At 54.1% G+C, this 15,960-nt stretch overlaps 1 protein-coding gene across 1 annotated transcript in view; it reads left to right on the top strand.

The window, feature by feature from the left end:
- The window catches only part of ADCY5 (adenylate cyclase 5), a 154,504-nt gene that overhangs the window by 89,351 nt on the left and 49,193 nt on the right, over nucleotides 1-15,960 (top strand). The window contains exon 3 of the mRNA XM_052660568.1: nucleotides 3,171-3,292. Within this exon, the coding sequence (XP_052516528.1) occupies nucleotides 3,171-3,292 (122 nt within the window). The remainder of the gene's footprint in view (nucleotides 1-3,170; nucleotides 3,293-15,960) is intronic.

The following is a 15,960-nucleotide window of genomic DNA, read 5'->3' as shown; positions in this document are numbered from 1 at the left end:
CAGAGGGACCTGCCCCTGTGTGCTCCTCTGGCTGAGGGTGGGGCGGGGACTGAGGACTTGTCAGGGTTCCCTGCCTAGCATCCTGGGGGCGCCCTGTTCGGGGTTTGGGTTTGGCCAGGTCACCCCTGTGTCTTCTCGTGCGTGTGAACTGGTTAGAAGCTTGGAACTCTGAGGCTGTACAGGGCACACTGCTCCCAAACAGCAGGCCTGGAGGGAGACCCGGGGGCAGTTGGGGGTGGGAAGCAGGCCGCCCGGCCAGGTGCTGGGGCTCCCACTGGGCTCAGACTCATCCTGGCTCTCAGAGGGAAGGTCGCTACTCCGAGCCGGAGGGGCCTTGCTCTGCTCTTAGGTTAGCGTCTCCCCACAGCCTGCCCAAACACTGGCAGAATTCTGGGCTGCACGCCGTGTCAGGCAGCACACCATGTCAGGCGGCACGCCGTGTCAGGCGGGTGGCAGGTGTAAACGTGGAAGGTCTGCCTTTGATCGTGAGGACAGGGAGCCAGAGGCCTGGAAGGCAGCGCAGTGGTCACGTGTGGCCTCCTGCCTGGCACGGCGGGTGCTCCATGCACCCCGCATGAACTCAGCCCCCATGAGTGCAGAGTTCATCAGTGTGCGGCACACCTCTGCCTCTGTCTGGGTTCAGTCTAGGGATTTACAGTGACCTAGCTGGTGACACTCAGACAGCTGAGTCAGGGGGCAGAGTTCCACAGTGCCTCTCCAGGCCCCGCACCCCCAGACATAGTCTGCCCCCGCTTCCCTTCCAGCCCTGTGCGGGGCCACTGTGCCTGGCCAGGTCCCCAGCTCAGGCTGTCCCATCTGAGGCCTGGCCTTCCCATGCGTTCTCTTGGTCCCATCTAGGCTCCTGGTCCAGCTATTGAATGAAACCCATGCCCAGAGGTGTCCCTGAGTCTTCCCACTGTCTCTTCTTGACATGATTACCTCACTTCTGCACCCTGCTCACCCCCAAGCCCCTATCTGCCTCAAAAGCCCCCTCTCTCATGCCTATCTCAGGCCCCAGCATCACTTGCCTGAGATCAGGATACCTTCCCACCCCTTCTGGGTTAGGGAGTGCCTCGCCCCACTGCCACTACCCCCCCCCCCCCCATGCCCGGACCTCACCCTTTTGCAGTAAAATTAGCATTTATAGCATTTACAATTCATCACAGTTTACATGTGCTGGCCCTGGCCAGGCTAGACATTCCAGCAAATCCACAGGGATCTTGGGGGAGGGGGAGGGGAATATGTTCGCCAAACCATGTTTCAGGCCAGGGAGGGGAGGCCTGCTTCCAGGGGACAGGCACTCCTCACCCAGCCATGGCCCAGAGCCCAGCCTCGTCTGCCCTCTGCAGAAGGGGGTGCTCTTAGATCCGAGGATGCTCTTTAGCGCCACCTGATAGGGCATCCAGCGCTGATCCCCACCCATCCCCTGCCCACTCCTCCTGCTCCTCCGCCCCAGAACTAGTCGGCAATGCAGGAAGGTCTCTCGTGAATCTAAACAGTTTGTTGCACACTTTCTCCCAGTCATCCTATATTTCCACAGAATTGTCCTTTCATTTGTATTTGTGTCATCAGTAGCTGTTTACGGAGAGTTCAGTAAATATGAGACGGACTGTAATGGCCATGTCCACTGAGGGAGGTCCTGACCAGAGGTCAGTCCTGTCCACAGAGAGCACCATTCCTCACTAGTTTACCAGGGCTTCCTGAGCATAAGACTGTCTGCTGTAAGCCCAACAAGACACATTCCCACCCTCAGGAGGCCCCAGTAACAGGCTGAAATGCAGAGTGATGGGGGACTCTACAGGAAGGCCCAGGGTGGCAAGGGATGCTGGCAGCTGGAGCCAGGACCCTCCTTCTGGGAAGGGGATGAGCCCAAGGAAGGGTAGCAGCATGTGTGAAGATGGTGGTTCTAGCTGAGAAGCAAGGCCTTGACCTTGATGACCCGGAAGTTGGGAGTGCCATGGGCAAAGGCAGGGAACTTGAGAAGAGCCACCGGGAGGGTGAGCATGGTGTGGGCATGAAGTCAGGCGGGCAGCTGAAGACTTGGGGACCTGGACCAGGGAGTGGCTTGGGAGATGACCAGGGGAGGTACTGGGGGAAGCCTTGCTCCCCAAGGGCAGGAGTGAGCAGGAAGAGGTCAGAGGTGGGGCAGGAAGGCGGGAGGGGACCTGGACAGGCGCAGGAGCAGAAGTCTTAGGGCCTGGGGAGGGAGTGGCCCAGCTTCCAGTGCTGGGGGACGGGGGTGGGGAGATGGAGGGGCTGTGGGCCGCCAGGAGGAGAGGCCTCAGATGAGAGAATCCCTGAGTGAGCCTGGCAGACCGCCTGGCATGGGGAGGGCTGCAGAGGGTGCGGGCAGAGGCTGCACACTCTGGGCGCAGCTGAACCTCTGGAGCAGGCAGGCCCCAGAGGAGAACTCAGAGAGGAGGCCACATCCAGACTCCATCAAGGGCTGACGTGACCCTCCCCCACTTCACAGGGAGGCCCTGGGCCCCTCTCCCTGCTTCCCTCCAACCTCCTCTTCAGCTGATCTTAATTCCTCAGTTTCTCCGGTCAGGGATCTTTCCCGTCCTCTTGGGCCACCATCCCGTGAAAATGGAGCGCATCATTCTCTAGTCCCCACGAAGTCCTCTGTGACCACCCCACTTCTCCCTAGCCTCAGACAGGTCCCCCTGCTCTGTGCCCCATAGTATCTGTAACGCAGGAGACCGGGAATTTGTGAAGGCGGAACCTGGCCCCAGTTATCACTCCTGGCACCCGGCATGATGCCTGGAACACGGTCAGTTCGCAGTGAATATTTGATGACTGAATGAATCTCATCTAAAGCTCCAACAACCGCATCCCCATTTATATAAGCAACTGGAGGCTCAGAGAAGTTCAGTCATTTGCCCAAGGTCTTTGACCCAAGGTGCTTGGTATTACAGGCTCACCAGGAGTGCTTTTCTCCATGTAACCGAAGAACCAGGAGGTGTCCCAGGGAGATGGGGGCCAGGTGGCTCTGAGGCACGTCTCTGCCCCCAGCATGCAAGTGTTAGCCCCCTGAGTTTGAGGAGAGCCTGAGAGGTTTTCCAGGGCCCTGCGGTGGGGACACAGGTGTGGAGGAGTGAAGCCTGGGGAGGGGAAGGGACTGCCAAGTTGGGGAGAGGCTATGATGAAAGCATCTGCTTCCCCTCCAGGAGCGGCTCCTGCTGTCTGTCCTTCCCCGTCATGTTGCCATGGAGATGAAAGCCGACATCAACGCCAAACAGGAGGATATGATGTTCCATAAGATTTACATCCAGAAACATGACAACGTGAGGTAGGGGCAAGGCTCAGGGGCGAGGGCAGGGTGGGAAGACTGAATCCCATAGGAGATGGTATGTCCCTTTCCTTCACTTCAAGAGGGCAAAGCCCAACCAGGGGGTCTGGTGGCTTTGGAATGTGTGTTGTCTGGGGCACCCCAGCCCTGCCTCTGTAGGTCTGTTAAGTGAATTAGTACTGTGGGGAGGAGGTGAGGCTGTAGCAAGGAGGGGAAAGGAGAAAACACCACCACCAGCTGTTGGAAAAACCCCTAGCCTAACAAGGGAGGCAGAAAGCACAGACTTGGGACCTCAGGGTCACCATCATCATCTCAGTCTTCACCAGCATCCGGCATCTCTGGCAACCTCCATGCCTTCTAAGCCAGTGTGTGCCAGGCACTGCACCAGGCATTATCCACATCCTTGCTAATCCTGTCAGGAGGCTGACAGCCCTGCGGGGTGGGGACCCTTATCAGCATCCTCTGTTTGGAGAAAGAGCTCAGAATGGCTGAGACCCTTGCCCAAGGTCACTTGGCAGGGAGTGATAAAGCAGGGTGCACCAAGGTCTCCCCTCCCCGCCAAAGCCCATGTTCCTTTTACTGCCTGCTTGCTGCTTCCCTAGACAGAAGCGCTGACAGCAGGGACATGCAAACAGATGTAGATTAATAGAGTGCAAAATCTGCTTCTGCGTTCCACGGGGACATGAAGCGGTACCGTGGCCTTCATCCAGCATGGCTTCCTGGAGAGCCCGCTAATCCTCCCATATGCCCAGAAAAGGAGCTGCTGTGTTTGCCTTTGGGCGGGTTCTTTCCTCCCTGGGTGAGTTTTCCTAGGACCCATGAGTCCTTGAAGGTTGACACAAAGACAACCTTCTGGAGCTTTGGGCTGAATTTTCAATAAAGGGGCTAAATAAAATAAGTAAACTATTGTGCATGGATAAACACACACACACACTAATATGTACTGATTGAGTCGGATGAGGCTGATGGTGGGATGGGGAGTAGGCAGGTAGTCCTGTGGAGTGGGCAGAACCGCCCAGTTCCCAACGTGCCCCAAGACTGCCAGTCCTAACAGTGTGTCGTCCATCCGTCTCCCAAAACAGATCTGAAGCCTTTGGAAGAAAACAGTACCTGCAGACCCTATTTGTTCTCAGTTTTCAAAGTATCCCATCCCCTCTGATGCCTACCACACTCCACCTTCAGGCAGGGAGATCGTGGCCAGCAGCAGCCTTGGGCTGTCAGGAAGAAAGCCGCCCTGGCTGAGTCTGCAGGCCCAGGAGTGTCCTGAGGGGCTGTGGGCTCAGGTGTGCTCCGTTCAACGTGATGGTGGGGTCCAGGCCTCGAAAGGTGGTGCTGATTCGAGGGTTTCTCTGCTCATCTCCTCATACCCGCGTCTGTCCTCATGTGGTAGGGTGATCACTAACAACAGCTAATACCTGTATGGAGTTTTCATGAAGCCTGCACTGTTCTAAACACTTTTGTATATTCACTTAATCACCACAACAAACATAAGATGTTGGTACTATTATTATCTCCTTTTAACAGGTGAATAAATAGGCACAGATATTAACTTGTCCAAGATCCGTAACAGTTAAGTGAGGGAATTGCCCCCAGAAAGCTTTTTGGTTTAGAAGTTTCCACCTGGCCTGACTACTAGACAGATGTTTTTTATCTGCCCAGCAGGAGGGGTTTGTATAATGGTTCTGTGGGAAGGAGGCTTGGGGAGCCCTCAGGAGGGAGGGTACTCAGAGAAGAGGAGGAGAGAGGTTTTCCACCTGCCTGTGTGTGATTGAGGAGCCAGGGGGGGCCTTTCCTGCCTGATGGCTGCCCCTCAGATGTGAGGGTCCCCACCTTAGGACAGGTAAAGAAACAGCCTTCTCTATCAGAACAAGTCCCAGAGACCCCAGGTTCAAGGGGTAAGAGGTAACCCACCAAGCATTCCAATACATACAAACCCCTGAGCTCCTCTGGAATTTTCTCTCTCGGTCCTGTCTTCACCACCCTGCTGGCCCCAGCATGGCTCTGTTCCAGGCCGAGCGTGGACAAAGAGTGCTTTTCTTGACTCCTCTTAGCACAGCAGAGCGTTCAGCAGATTTACTAAACCGTAAAGTGGAACACAAAGGAAATCCAGAAAATTCTTTGCCCAGAAACAGTCTGGCATTCAAGGCACAAAGTCTCAGCCTGGCCTGGCTGCCGCCGCTTTCCCACCTGGCCACCTCTTCATCTCTGCCCAGCACTTTGCCCTCTCACCCCTCTGTCCTCCCACACGGCAGGGCAGCATCTCACCTCCCACCCCTCTGTTGCTGGCCCTTGGGCTCCCAGCCCTCCAGCAAGGGGGTTTGGTCAGAGAGGCTGACTCCGGCCTCTTCCAGAGGGACTGCCCCATGGAGTGGCCTACCCTCGGGGGAGCACCCCCGGCTCCTCCACTCCCACAGAGGCTGTGACTCTGGGTCAGTGCAGGAGTCACAGAGTGGTGAGAGCATCTGCATGGCAAGAATCAGAATCAGACTCCAGCCATAGCGGGGTCGTGTCTCTTCTGGAGTGTATCAGGGTCAGTGACAACAATCAGGAGAGAGATGAAAGGAGAGAAAAGCAAAGAGGCCATCATTTTCACAGGGACAGACATAAGTCTGGCTCTAAAATTGCCAGGACCGGGGGTGGCTGGTAACATCAGAGGCCAGCTGTGAGCAATCATATGCAAATATCCCACTGGCCCCTTTCCCTGTTTCAGCAGCCACTGCCCAGTGCAGCTCTTGGGGAAACACATTGCTTGCTCTGTTTGGTCTCTGGTTTGGGGCTGAGCCTTTGGCTTCGGTTAGGGGTTGAGTAGTAGGTGGAGGAATGATTTTATGGTATAGGGATGCACGTTGGGGCTTGGCTTATGGTCCAGTGATTAGCCCTAGGGCCCGGACTAGGCTGCCCTTCATATCATTCCAGCCCTGCTGTGACCAGGGCAAATTATCAGCATTGAGCCACTCAGAACCTCAGTTTCTTCCTTTGTGTAGTAGGACAGAATGAGCCCCTACTTAAAATGGTTGTTAAAGAGTAAATGAAATAATACGAGGAAAGCGCTTAGCACACTCTCTGGCACAGAACGAGTGTTCAGTAATTGCGAGCAGCTATTATTGTTGTTACTGTTATTATTATGATTATGATCACACTCCTATCAACAAAGAATGGCCTGGGGATTCTGGAGCTGGAGTGGAAGGGTGATAAGTCACATTCATCAATTCTCTGTGGAGTTATAATATTTAGAGAGGCCGATGACATGCTGTTCTCTAACCCCACCAAGAGCAAGGCCACAAGAATAAATAAATCAACTGTGCGGTGTGATGGTTTGGGCCTGGATCTAAGGGAGGGAAGAGACTAATGGGTGGCCGGAGAGCTTGGCCCTGGCAGGGAAGGGTGACAGATGGGCGCCCGTCACTCTGCATGGCCTCACTCTCCCTTGGGCCCGAGGAGGATCCTTTTATCTCATCCAATTCCTGGGGTTCTGGGGAGGCCTGTTGGATGCGCTGGTCCTGTGGATTGAGACTGGTCAGAGGCCACGGAACCCTCAAGACCCCCATGGAGTCCCCAGATGCCTCTCACGTCTGTTGTATGGTGACAGGTGGAGGTATCTCTGCCACTCTTGCTGGACAGGTCATTTGGGGCTGGGGCCATGCCTGGGTTCAGACCTGCAGCTTCAGAGCCCTCCTGCTGCAGCCACAGTGCCAGGGTCACTGGAGGGCCATCCTGTCCCCACTCCTGGGACAGGGCCTCCGGATCATGCCAGTGGAGGCTGCTCGTGCCTGGGAGCTCCTGGTGCTCTGCTTTGGAAGGAGGGAGATGGAGACTGGAGGAAGAGGCACCTAGAGGAGGTACCACTTGGGGAAGCAGAATAAGGGTGCTGATGCAGCCAGAACCGGGATGCATCTGGGTTACCTTTGCCAAGAGGAGGAAGGAGTTACCTTTCCTCACTGTTGTGGAGGAAGAAGAGCATCTGTGTTGAGCAGGCTAGTTCATAACCCCCCTGCCCCTTAGGAACTGTGGGGACTTGGGCAGGTCACCAAGTCTCAGCCTCAGTTCCTGCATCTGTGACGTGGGGATGGTGATGTCCACCCACTCATCCATCCAGCAGAAGTTTCATCTCTATCTGCTCGCTGGGAACCGCCGACTGTGCTCTCAGACACTCAGCTAGAGGCAGGAACCATGGTGGGAACTGAGGGGGACTCTGGCTCTGTCATCAGGAAGCTCCCCTTCTGTTTGGGAGGACACACGAACAACAGAGAGTAAACTGGAGGCATGTCACACGGGGAGTGGAGCTGCTGAGCTGACACACGGACTCTGCCTTCTGGCAGAAGGTACAATGCTAGGCAACCCACCTCTCACCACTGGGGAGCAGAGTCTGTAAGAGGGGGCCGGGGCTTTGCAAGGGTGCTGGGAGGGTAGAGGAGGTACAGGGTGTAAAGCCCAGGGCCCCGAAATGGGCTGCAGACTGTCTGCCCTGCAGAGGCAGAGCAGGCTCGTGTGTGGAAGAGGGTGTTAGCTCTCTGGCTTGAACGAGAGCCTCATTCTTAGAGACCCAGGAGCCCTGTGGGGCTGGAGTTGGGGGTCTTGTCTTGGCAGAGGGCTGTTGACCCAGGGTGGGGGTGGAGGTGAGTAACACCTCCTCACTATGCAGTGGGGTTGTAGCAGGATCTGGGGAGAGTTGCCCTTCTCTCAGACCTCCCCACTCCCTTTCCTTCTCTCCCTGTCTATCCCCAACCTCCCCCTTTTAAGGTTATCGTCTCCTCTTCCATCTCCTTCAAGGACTTGGCTGCATCCCCAGGTCGCTCTGGCGTCTGGCTCCACTACGGCATGGTTCTGAATTATAATGACCACAAGACAATCTCAGATACCCATGGGTGGACTGTATACCCTGTGGGCAGAGAGGGGAAATGTTTGCCTCCCCACATCCCTAGCCGATGGACAGACAGAAGTGTGGTCTACAAACATACAGGTTTCCTGTCTCCAATCTGAGTTTAAGAGAAGTCTTCTTGTAGTGTGCATGCATGTGTGCTCAGTCGCTTCAGTCATGTCTGACTCTGCAACGCTATGGACCGTAGCCCGCCAATCTCCTCTGTTCGTGGGGTTCTTCAGGCAAGAATACTGGAGTGGGTTGCCGTGCCCTCCTCCAGGGATCTTCCCAACCCAGGGATCGACCCCACATCTCTTGCATCTCCTTCATTGGCAGACAGGTTCTTTACCACCAATGCCACCTGGGAAGCCCTTTTCTTGTCATACTTCCTATCAATTATAGAAATAAGTGGTCTTTATATTTTCATCTCATTCATGCCACAAACATTTTTTGAGCTACTACTATGTGCCAGGCATGACTCAGAGTAGACGGAAAAGACATCGTGTTGCCCCTTAGAGAATGTCGAGCCCTCATCAGTGAGGTAAGGTGGAGCCGGGTGCTATGGGTTGATGACCCAGCTGGCCCCACTGGTGTTGAGTCTTTTCTTTTAATTAATCAATCAACTGATTAATTATTTTAGTTGTGGTAAAATATGCACAGTATATGATTTACCGTTTTAACCATTTTAAGGGTACAGTTCAGTGGCTTTAAGTATATTCACATTGTTGTACAGCCATCAGCCCATGCATCTCCAGAAGTTCTTTCCTCTTGTAGAACTGAAACTCCATACTCATTAAATACTAACTCCCCGTTCCTGCCCTTCCCCAGCCCCTGGCAACCACTATTCCACTTTCTACGAACGCGTCTATTTCTAGGTACCACATTTAAGTAGAGTTATGCAGTATTGGTGCTTTTGCGTCTGGCTTACTTCGCTTAATGTCTTTAAGGACCATCCATGCTGTAGACTATATCCTGTTTTCCTTTGTGTTTTAAGGCTGAATACCCTTCCGTTGTATGTATCTACCACATTGTGCTTTTCTACGCATCCACTGATGGACTCTGGGGTTGCATCCGCCTCTTGGCTACTGTGAATTGTGCTGCTATGAACATGGGCACACAAATATCTCCTTGAGGCCCTACTTTCAATATTTTTGGGTATATACCTGGAAGTGAAATTGCTATTTCATATGGTCATTCTATTTCTTTTTTAAAAATGGCCTGTGTTTGACTTTGGCTCTGCTGGGCCTTCGTTGCTGTGTGGGCTTTCTCTAGTTGCAGTGAGCAGGGCTGACTTAGCTGCGGTGCACACGCTGCCAGCGCAGTAGCTTCTCTTGTTGCAGGGCACAACAAGGGTACTTGGGCTCAGCGGTCGTCGCGCACAGGCTTAGCTGCCTCACCGCATGTGAGTTCCTCCCAGACCAGGGATCGAACCTGTGTCCCCTGCACTGGCAGTCAAATTCTTAACCACTGGACCACCAGGGAAATCTCAGTAATTCTATTCTAACTTTTTAAAGGACCCCATACTGTTTTCCGTAGTGGTTCACGATTTTACCTTTGCACCAACAGTGCACAAAGGTCCCAATTTCTTCACATCCTTGCCTGGGACTGGGTCTTGACAACAGACCTAAGTTTGTCCTGGGGCATAGAATGGGGGTCAGTGGGGGGTGGAACCAGCACCTCTCTGCCTCTCAAAATGGGGGGCCCTGGAGGAAACTGGAAGACAGAGAAGTCAGGGCGCAGAGTCACTGACCAGTTAGACACGTCAGGCTGCCTTTGAAACAACTGAAATCAGCTGTGCTTTGTGATTCTGATTCTAATAAGAATTCAGACACAAGAAGGCTGATTCTGGGCAGAGTGAGTCAAAGAGGACATCGTGAAGATGAAAGGGTTAGAGTTAGGGCCTAAAAGAAGAATGTGAATTAGTTTCCATCTTTTAAAACTTAACATTTTTATTATACAAAGAACGTGTGTTCTTTGTAGGAAAATTGGAAAATAAAAGCAGCAAGAGAAGTAAATAGAAAGCACCCGTCTTATCACCACTGAGAGGCCCTGCTGCAGGGCCCCTCCCTTTAGGGAGCATCTCCCCAACTCTCCCCAGACTCTGGGAACAGAAGACCTGCAGCTGCTGTGGGCTTCACTGTCTGGGGAGGGAGAAGGGCTTGGGGGGCAGAAACAAGAGCAAGGGACTGGCGGGTGGAACTGAGGTCTGCCCGAGACCCTGCGGTCGGCAGTGAGGATTCCAGGATGTACTGTACCTTGACCCCAGTCCCCCTGGACCCAGTCCTAGTAGTCAGGCTTGTCTTAGGACTCACACTTTCTGAAGGCAGAGGTCCCATCTGTGGGAACAGAGAGGGCACGGCCATCCCGGGCAGCTTCTCCCCGTAGGTGGGTGTGTGCCGACACCCAGGGTGCTCAGGTCCTCTCCTGGGCCTTCTGCCTTTGCCCTCCCAGCCTGCGGAGTCAGAGGGGCCTCTGGCTGCTCCCTGTTCTGACACCCTGCTTTAATCATTCTCCGCTGCCCCTCGGGAAATGCCCAGCCATCGGGCGCCCGTTCTCAGCCAAGTGTTGATAAGGCCACACTTGATTGTGCTGCTCACCTAGGGCCTGGGGGTGGCCCATCACCCCCTCCTTCATCTTACAAGCGGCATGGAGCCGGCTGGCTCTCTGGGTTGCAGGGCTTGGAGCAAGTGGAGAGACGCTGAGGGGGCATCCCTCTCCGTCTAGAAGAGACCCCCGGCCTGTGGCTGGGCCTCCCCAGCCTGCACAGTCAGGGCCTCCAGGGCCTTCCTGCCCTGCTTCCCCAGCACCTTCTGCTCCCGCTGGGCCCACCACCCTAGGAGCTGGGCTGAGACCTGGCTGTGCTCCCTTCCCAGCCCCCACCCGATGACCTCTGTTTCCCCAGGCCCCCGCTCCTCCTGGGCCCACCTGGACAGATGGTTTGCCTCTTGGCGTTTCTCAAGTTCCCTCTCTGTGCCAGATGGGGGACGCTGGAGCTCAGAGGGGTGGGCCCTCCTGCTGCCGCCTGCCCAGACACCCCCCTCCCCCCTCCCTCCACTCCTGGCTGCTCAGAAATGCTGTGGGATGCGGTTTCGGCACAGGAGCAGGATCAGATGCCGGCAGCTCCAAGTCCTAGGGTCTGCTGCCAACAAGAGGGAACAACAGAGAGGAAAGGAAACGCGCTTAACCAAAAATGCGCATGGTAAGGCTGCAAGGAAGGGCCTTGTGGTAACTGGGATGAAAGGCCTGGCCGCTCTTGCCTCTGAGTAGAAGGCAGGCTACCTGAGTGATGGATGGTGTGCAATTAGGGAGGCGTGAACAGCCGGGGTGGGCCTACCCAGCTTCTGTGTGCACCGGCCACGAGGGCCTGGTCGCGTTGCCAAGACAAGCTCTCATGTGGGAGCTAATCGATGAATTAGTACCTTAGTGCAAGTCTGGGCCCCACGCTGTTGTAAAATGGCCTTCAGAATCACGAAGGAGCAGATCGGGAAATCTTGGCCAGCAGAACAGACAGCCTGCCATTGGGTAAACCTCGTAAACCAGAGGAGTCACCAGAAGTGACAGACACTGAACAGATTCATCCCCCCCTCATCCCAAGGCAGCAGAGGAGTGCGACTTCCCCTCTGACAGGAGGTGGGGGGACCACGGGGTGGGGGGCAGCGTCTCCATCTACGTGGAGGACAGGCTGCAGGGCTCGGGCTGGGGACCACTCCAAGCTTCCCTGCCAGTTACAAGTCTTGCTTTGAGCCCCCTCCTGCCTGACTGCTGGCCACTGTCACACCGTGGGAAGGAGGGGAGCAGGCCACTGCCCCCCTCCCCGATTCCTCAGCAGCTGTTGAAAGAATTTCTTTTATGGAAGAGTAGATCCCAGCGGGCTGGAGGGAGGCTCAGGCTTCCCAAGGCGCCATCCCCATGACTGTTGTTTCTGACATCCCCTAGCTTGACCAGGAAGCTGCCTGGCCTCCTCGGTAACTATTTCACCATTTGTTCTCTGAACACTGCTGAGTGTCTGTGGGGTGACAGGCCAAGGGTTCCCCAGGCTTGTGTCTCAGATGACGTGCTTGGGACCCCAACAGGCCCAGTGTGATAGAAGGACAAGCTACTGGAGTTACTGATCCTGCTTCTTCCTTGCTTTAAACTATGACGAATCTCTTCTATTCTACAAATATATATCAAACATTGTGTAGGTTGAATTGTGTCGTCCTAAAAGACGGTGACTCAAATAGTAAAGAATATGTGGACAAATGCAGGAGACCCAGGTTCGATCCCTGGACTGCGAAGATCCCCTGGAGAAGGGAATGTCTACCCACTTCAGTATTCTTGACTGGAGAATCCCATAAACAGAGGAGCCTGGTGGGCTGCTGAGCATGGGGTCACAAAGAGTCAGACATGACTAACTGACTAACACTAAAAGATACAGAGTCCCGACCTGTGAACGTGAACTGAGTTGGAAATAGGGTCTTTGAAGTGAAGTCAAGTTAAGATGAGGGCTTGCTGGAGGGGATGGGCCCCTGATCCAATATATGTGGTGCCCTTATAAGAAGAGGAAAATGTCATGCAGACCCAGATACATATAGAGAACGCCTTCTGCAGGGAGAGACAGAGACTGGAGTGACACAGTTGCATACAAGGATTGACAGCCACTCCTGAAAGGTAGAGAGGCAAGGAAGTATTCCATCGAAAGTCTCAGAGAAAGCATGGCTCTGCTGAGACTGACTTCGGATTTCTCGCCTTTAGACTTCTAGCCTCCTGCCTGCTGGACAAAACTGAGAAAATAAATGTCTGTTGTCTTAAACCACCCAGTCTGCTGTTCTTCGTTATAGCAGCCCTAGGAAACCAACACAGGTACCTGCCGTGTGCTGGGTGTTGTGCTGGGTGTGTGAGTGGGAACTGGGATGGACAGAGCAGAGGGCAAGGTGGATGTGACCTGTCCTCATTCATGGTCATTCCAAATTTCATTGAGCAGTTCCTCTGTGTGCCAGACATTGTGCCAGGGGCCAGGCTGTGGTGTTGAATGAAATAGACCAAAACTCCTCTTTCAAAGGCTTTACATTCTAGTGGAGATATCAACAAGAAGAATAGCTAATAGATTAAATGGTAAAAATGTAATGGAGACAAATACAGAAGGGAAGGGAGGTAGACATATGGGAGGGGTTGTAGATTTAAGCAGGTTGGTGGAAGCCTTGAGGTGTCATGTAAACTAGTACAGTGGTTCTTAACCCTGGCTACATATAGAATCACCAGGGAAGATTACAATAAACAGAACAAAAACAATCAATAGCAGAGCCCTGTCCCAGACCGATGAAGTCAGAATCTCTTGGGATATGGCGGGACCTCTCCATAAAAAAGCTCCCAGGGGATTCTGATGGACAGCAGGTCTGAGAGCCACTGGTTTAGTGAATGAGAGCTGCAGTGGAGAAAGGAATTCTCCAAGGCCCACCCAGGTGCCTGTGGAGGAGACTGGTGGCAGGCCTGCCCGTATCCATACGCAGCAGGCAGAGGCCCTCCTGGCTCAGTGGCTGGGAGAGCTCAGGCAGCTGTGGGCTGAGGATGCAGTGAAGCGAGACCCCCTGAGCCCTGGCCCACACACGTCTGCCTCGTGTTGTCCTCCTCCCGTCTTCTCCTGAGCCTGGTGCTGTGGGTTACCCTGCCCAGCAGCAATCCTGCCTCTACCAGGGTGTTGTTCAGTCACCCAGTCGTGTCTGACTCTGAGACCCCATGGACGGCAGCACAGCAGGCTTCCCTGTCCTTCACCATCTCCCGGAGCTTGCTCAAACTCATGTCCGTCGAGTCCATGATGCCATCCAACCATCTCATCCTCTGTCGTCCCCTTCTCCTCCTGGCTTCAATCTTTCCCAGCATCAGGGTCTTTTCCAAAGAATTGGCTCTTCTGTGGCCAAAGTATTGGAGCTTCAGCTTCAGCATCAGTCCTTCCATTGAATATTCAGGGTTGATTTCCTTTAGGATTGACTGGTTTGATTTCCTTGCTGTCCAAGTTACTCTCAAGAGTCTTCTCCAGCATCACAATTCGAAATAATCAATTCTTTGACACTCAGCCTTCTTTATGGTCCAGCTCATCTCACATCTGTACATGAATACTGGAAAAACCACAGCTTTGACTATACGGACCTTTGTCGGCAAAGTGATATCTCTGCTTTTTAATACACTGTGTAGGTTGGTCATAGCTTTTCTTCCTAGGCGAAAAGCTCAGTTGGGAATTATTTTCCCTTCCCACCGTGGCGGAGACTAATCAACCCCCAAAGCCAGGCTTCTGCTGTGTAGCCTGGGATCCAGTGTGGAACAGCCAGTGGGCCTGGTGTCTGCCAGCTTTGCAATCGAAACCTGATGCTTATGAAGGTGTTCCTTGACTGAGCAGTTGATTTTGACTCCTACTTCCCCTGGCTTTGATTTCTTGAGAGTTAAAGAAGGATCTCCAGAACAGCTGTATAACGGTTCCTTCGCATAGACTGGGAGAGACCTTTCCCCTTTCCTGGGTGGGGTGGGTTGCCTAAGAGACTGAGAGCCAGGGAGCTGGCTGGTGGGAGGGGTTGTGGTCAGCACTTACTTAAGGAGCTGGGATCATCACCAGTGTGGATTTCCAGGCACCAGGCATCAGAGCCTCGTGGGGGCTCCAGCTCCCTTTCATCCTCTGAGCCCCTGCCCTGTGACTGTCCCTCTGGAGCAGCTGGACTGATTCCTGAGTCCTGTGGGCTCACCCACAATCTCTCTACTCTTCTCCCTCCTTACCTTCTCCTCCTTCCCCCTCATTTGTCTCCTCTCGAACCAGCTTCCCCAGGTCACCCACCCTCTTTGCCTTTCCTTCTGAACATGTCTGCTGGTCTCCACTGGGATCAGAGTAGCTGGTGGAGCTGGGAAGCTGGGAAACAGCACTGAGCTCCAGCCCAGGGGCTGCCTTCTCACACTTTTCTTGTACTTGCCTGGCCCAAGCCCCAGGAGGCACTCCCACTTCCCGTCATGTGCAAGCTGGTGCCCAGCGTGTCCCCTTGTGATGGAGTCCTGTACTTGCCCACCTGTGGCAGCCCACACCCACCCCTCCACCTCCCTCCACCCCATACACAATGCCATACCAGAGCATTATGCTTTTACTCACTTAAGATGACTGTGGGGTCAATAGACAGTGTAACATTTATTGGCTTAACACCTGGACTATGGAGCCAGGCAACCTGGCTCTAGGCAGCTAGGCAGCTGACTTGACCTCTCTGTGTTTTAGTTTTTTTACCTAAAAAAGGATTCCTACCTCATGGGGTGGTTATGAGGCTTAAATGAGTTAATACATGTAAAAGGTTTAGTACAGTGTCCAACTATTTTAAGACATGTGTTATTATCCAGGTACGATGAGGCTTACAGACCAGGAGACAGCTGCCATTGAAAAGAGAGCCTGTTACTCCCAGGGCCCGAGAAGAGAGGGTGCACCGTGCCGTGGGCGGGGGTGCTCGGGGATACACGGGGGTCCGTCAGGGGGTAGAGTGAGGAGAAACGTGGGCAAAACCTCTGTTATGGTTTCTGCAGGAATGAACAGGAAAGGGAGCGTCAGCGGGCTTCTGATGGTCTAGTTTTATAATAATGTCAGTGGGCTCTGGGGCACAGGACTGTCCCACGTCACCTGGCACCTGTCCCTGGGGTGATGAGGGCAGGGGAGTGATGGCCCAAGCGTGAGGATCTGACTGGGGTGGGAGGCTCTGGACTCCTAGGCAAGTGGTTAAGCATCTCTAGCACCTGGCTGGCCCGGGAGGGGCAGGCTCCCCAGGTCAGCAAGGCCCCAGATGTCAGACAGCAGAATGAAAAGACATGC

This window comes from Budorcas taxicolor, chromosome 1, assembly GCF_023091745.1.
Source record: "Budorcas taxicolor isolate Tak-1 chromosome 1, Takin1.1, whole genome shotgun sequence".
NCBI classification, from domain to species: domain Eukaryota; kingdom Metazoa; phylum Chordata; class Mammalia; order Artiodactyla; family Bovidae; genus Budorcas; species Budorcas taxicolor.
The sequence above is the reverse complement of the archived record's forward strand: the minus strand, read 5'-3'. Positions and strand labels throughout refer to the sequence as shown.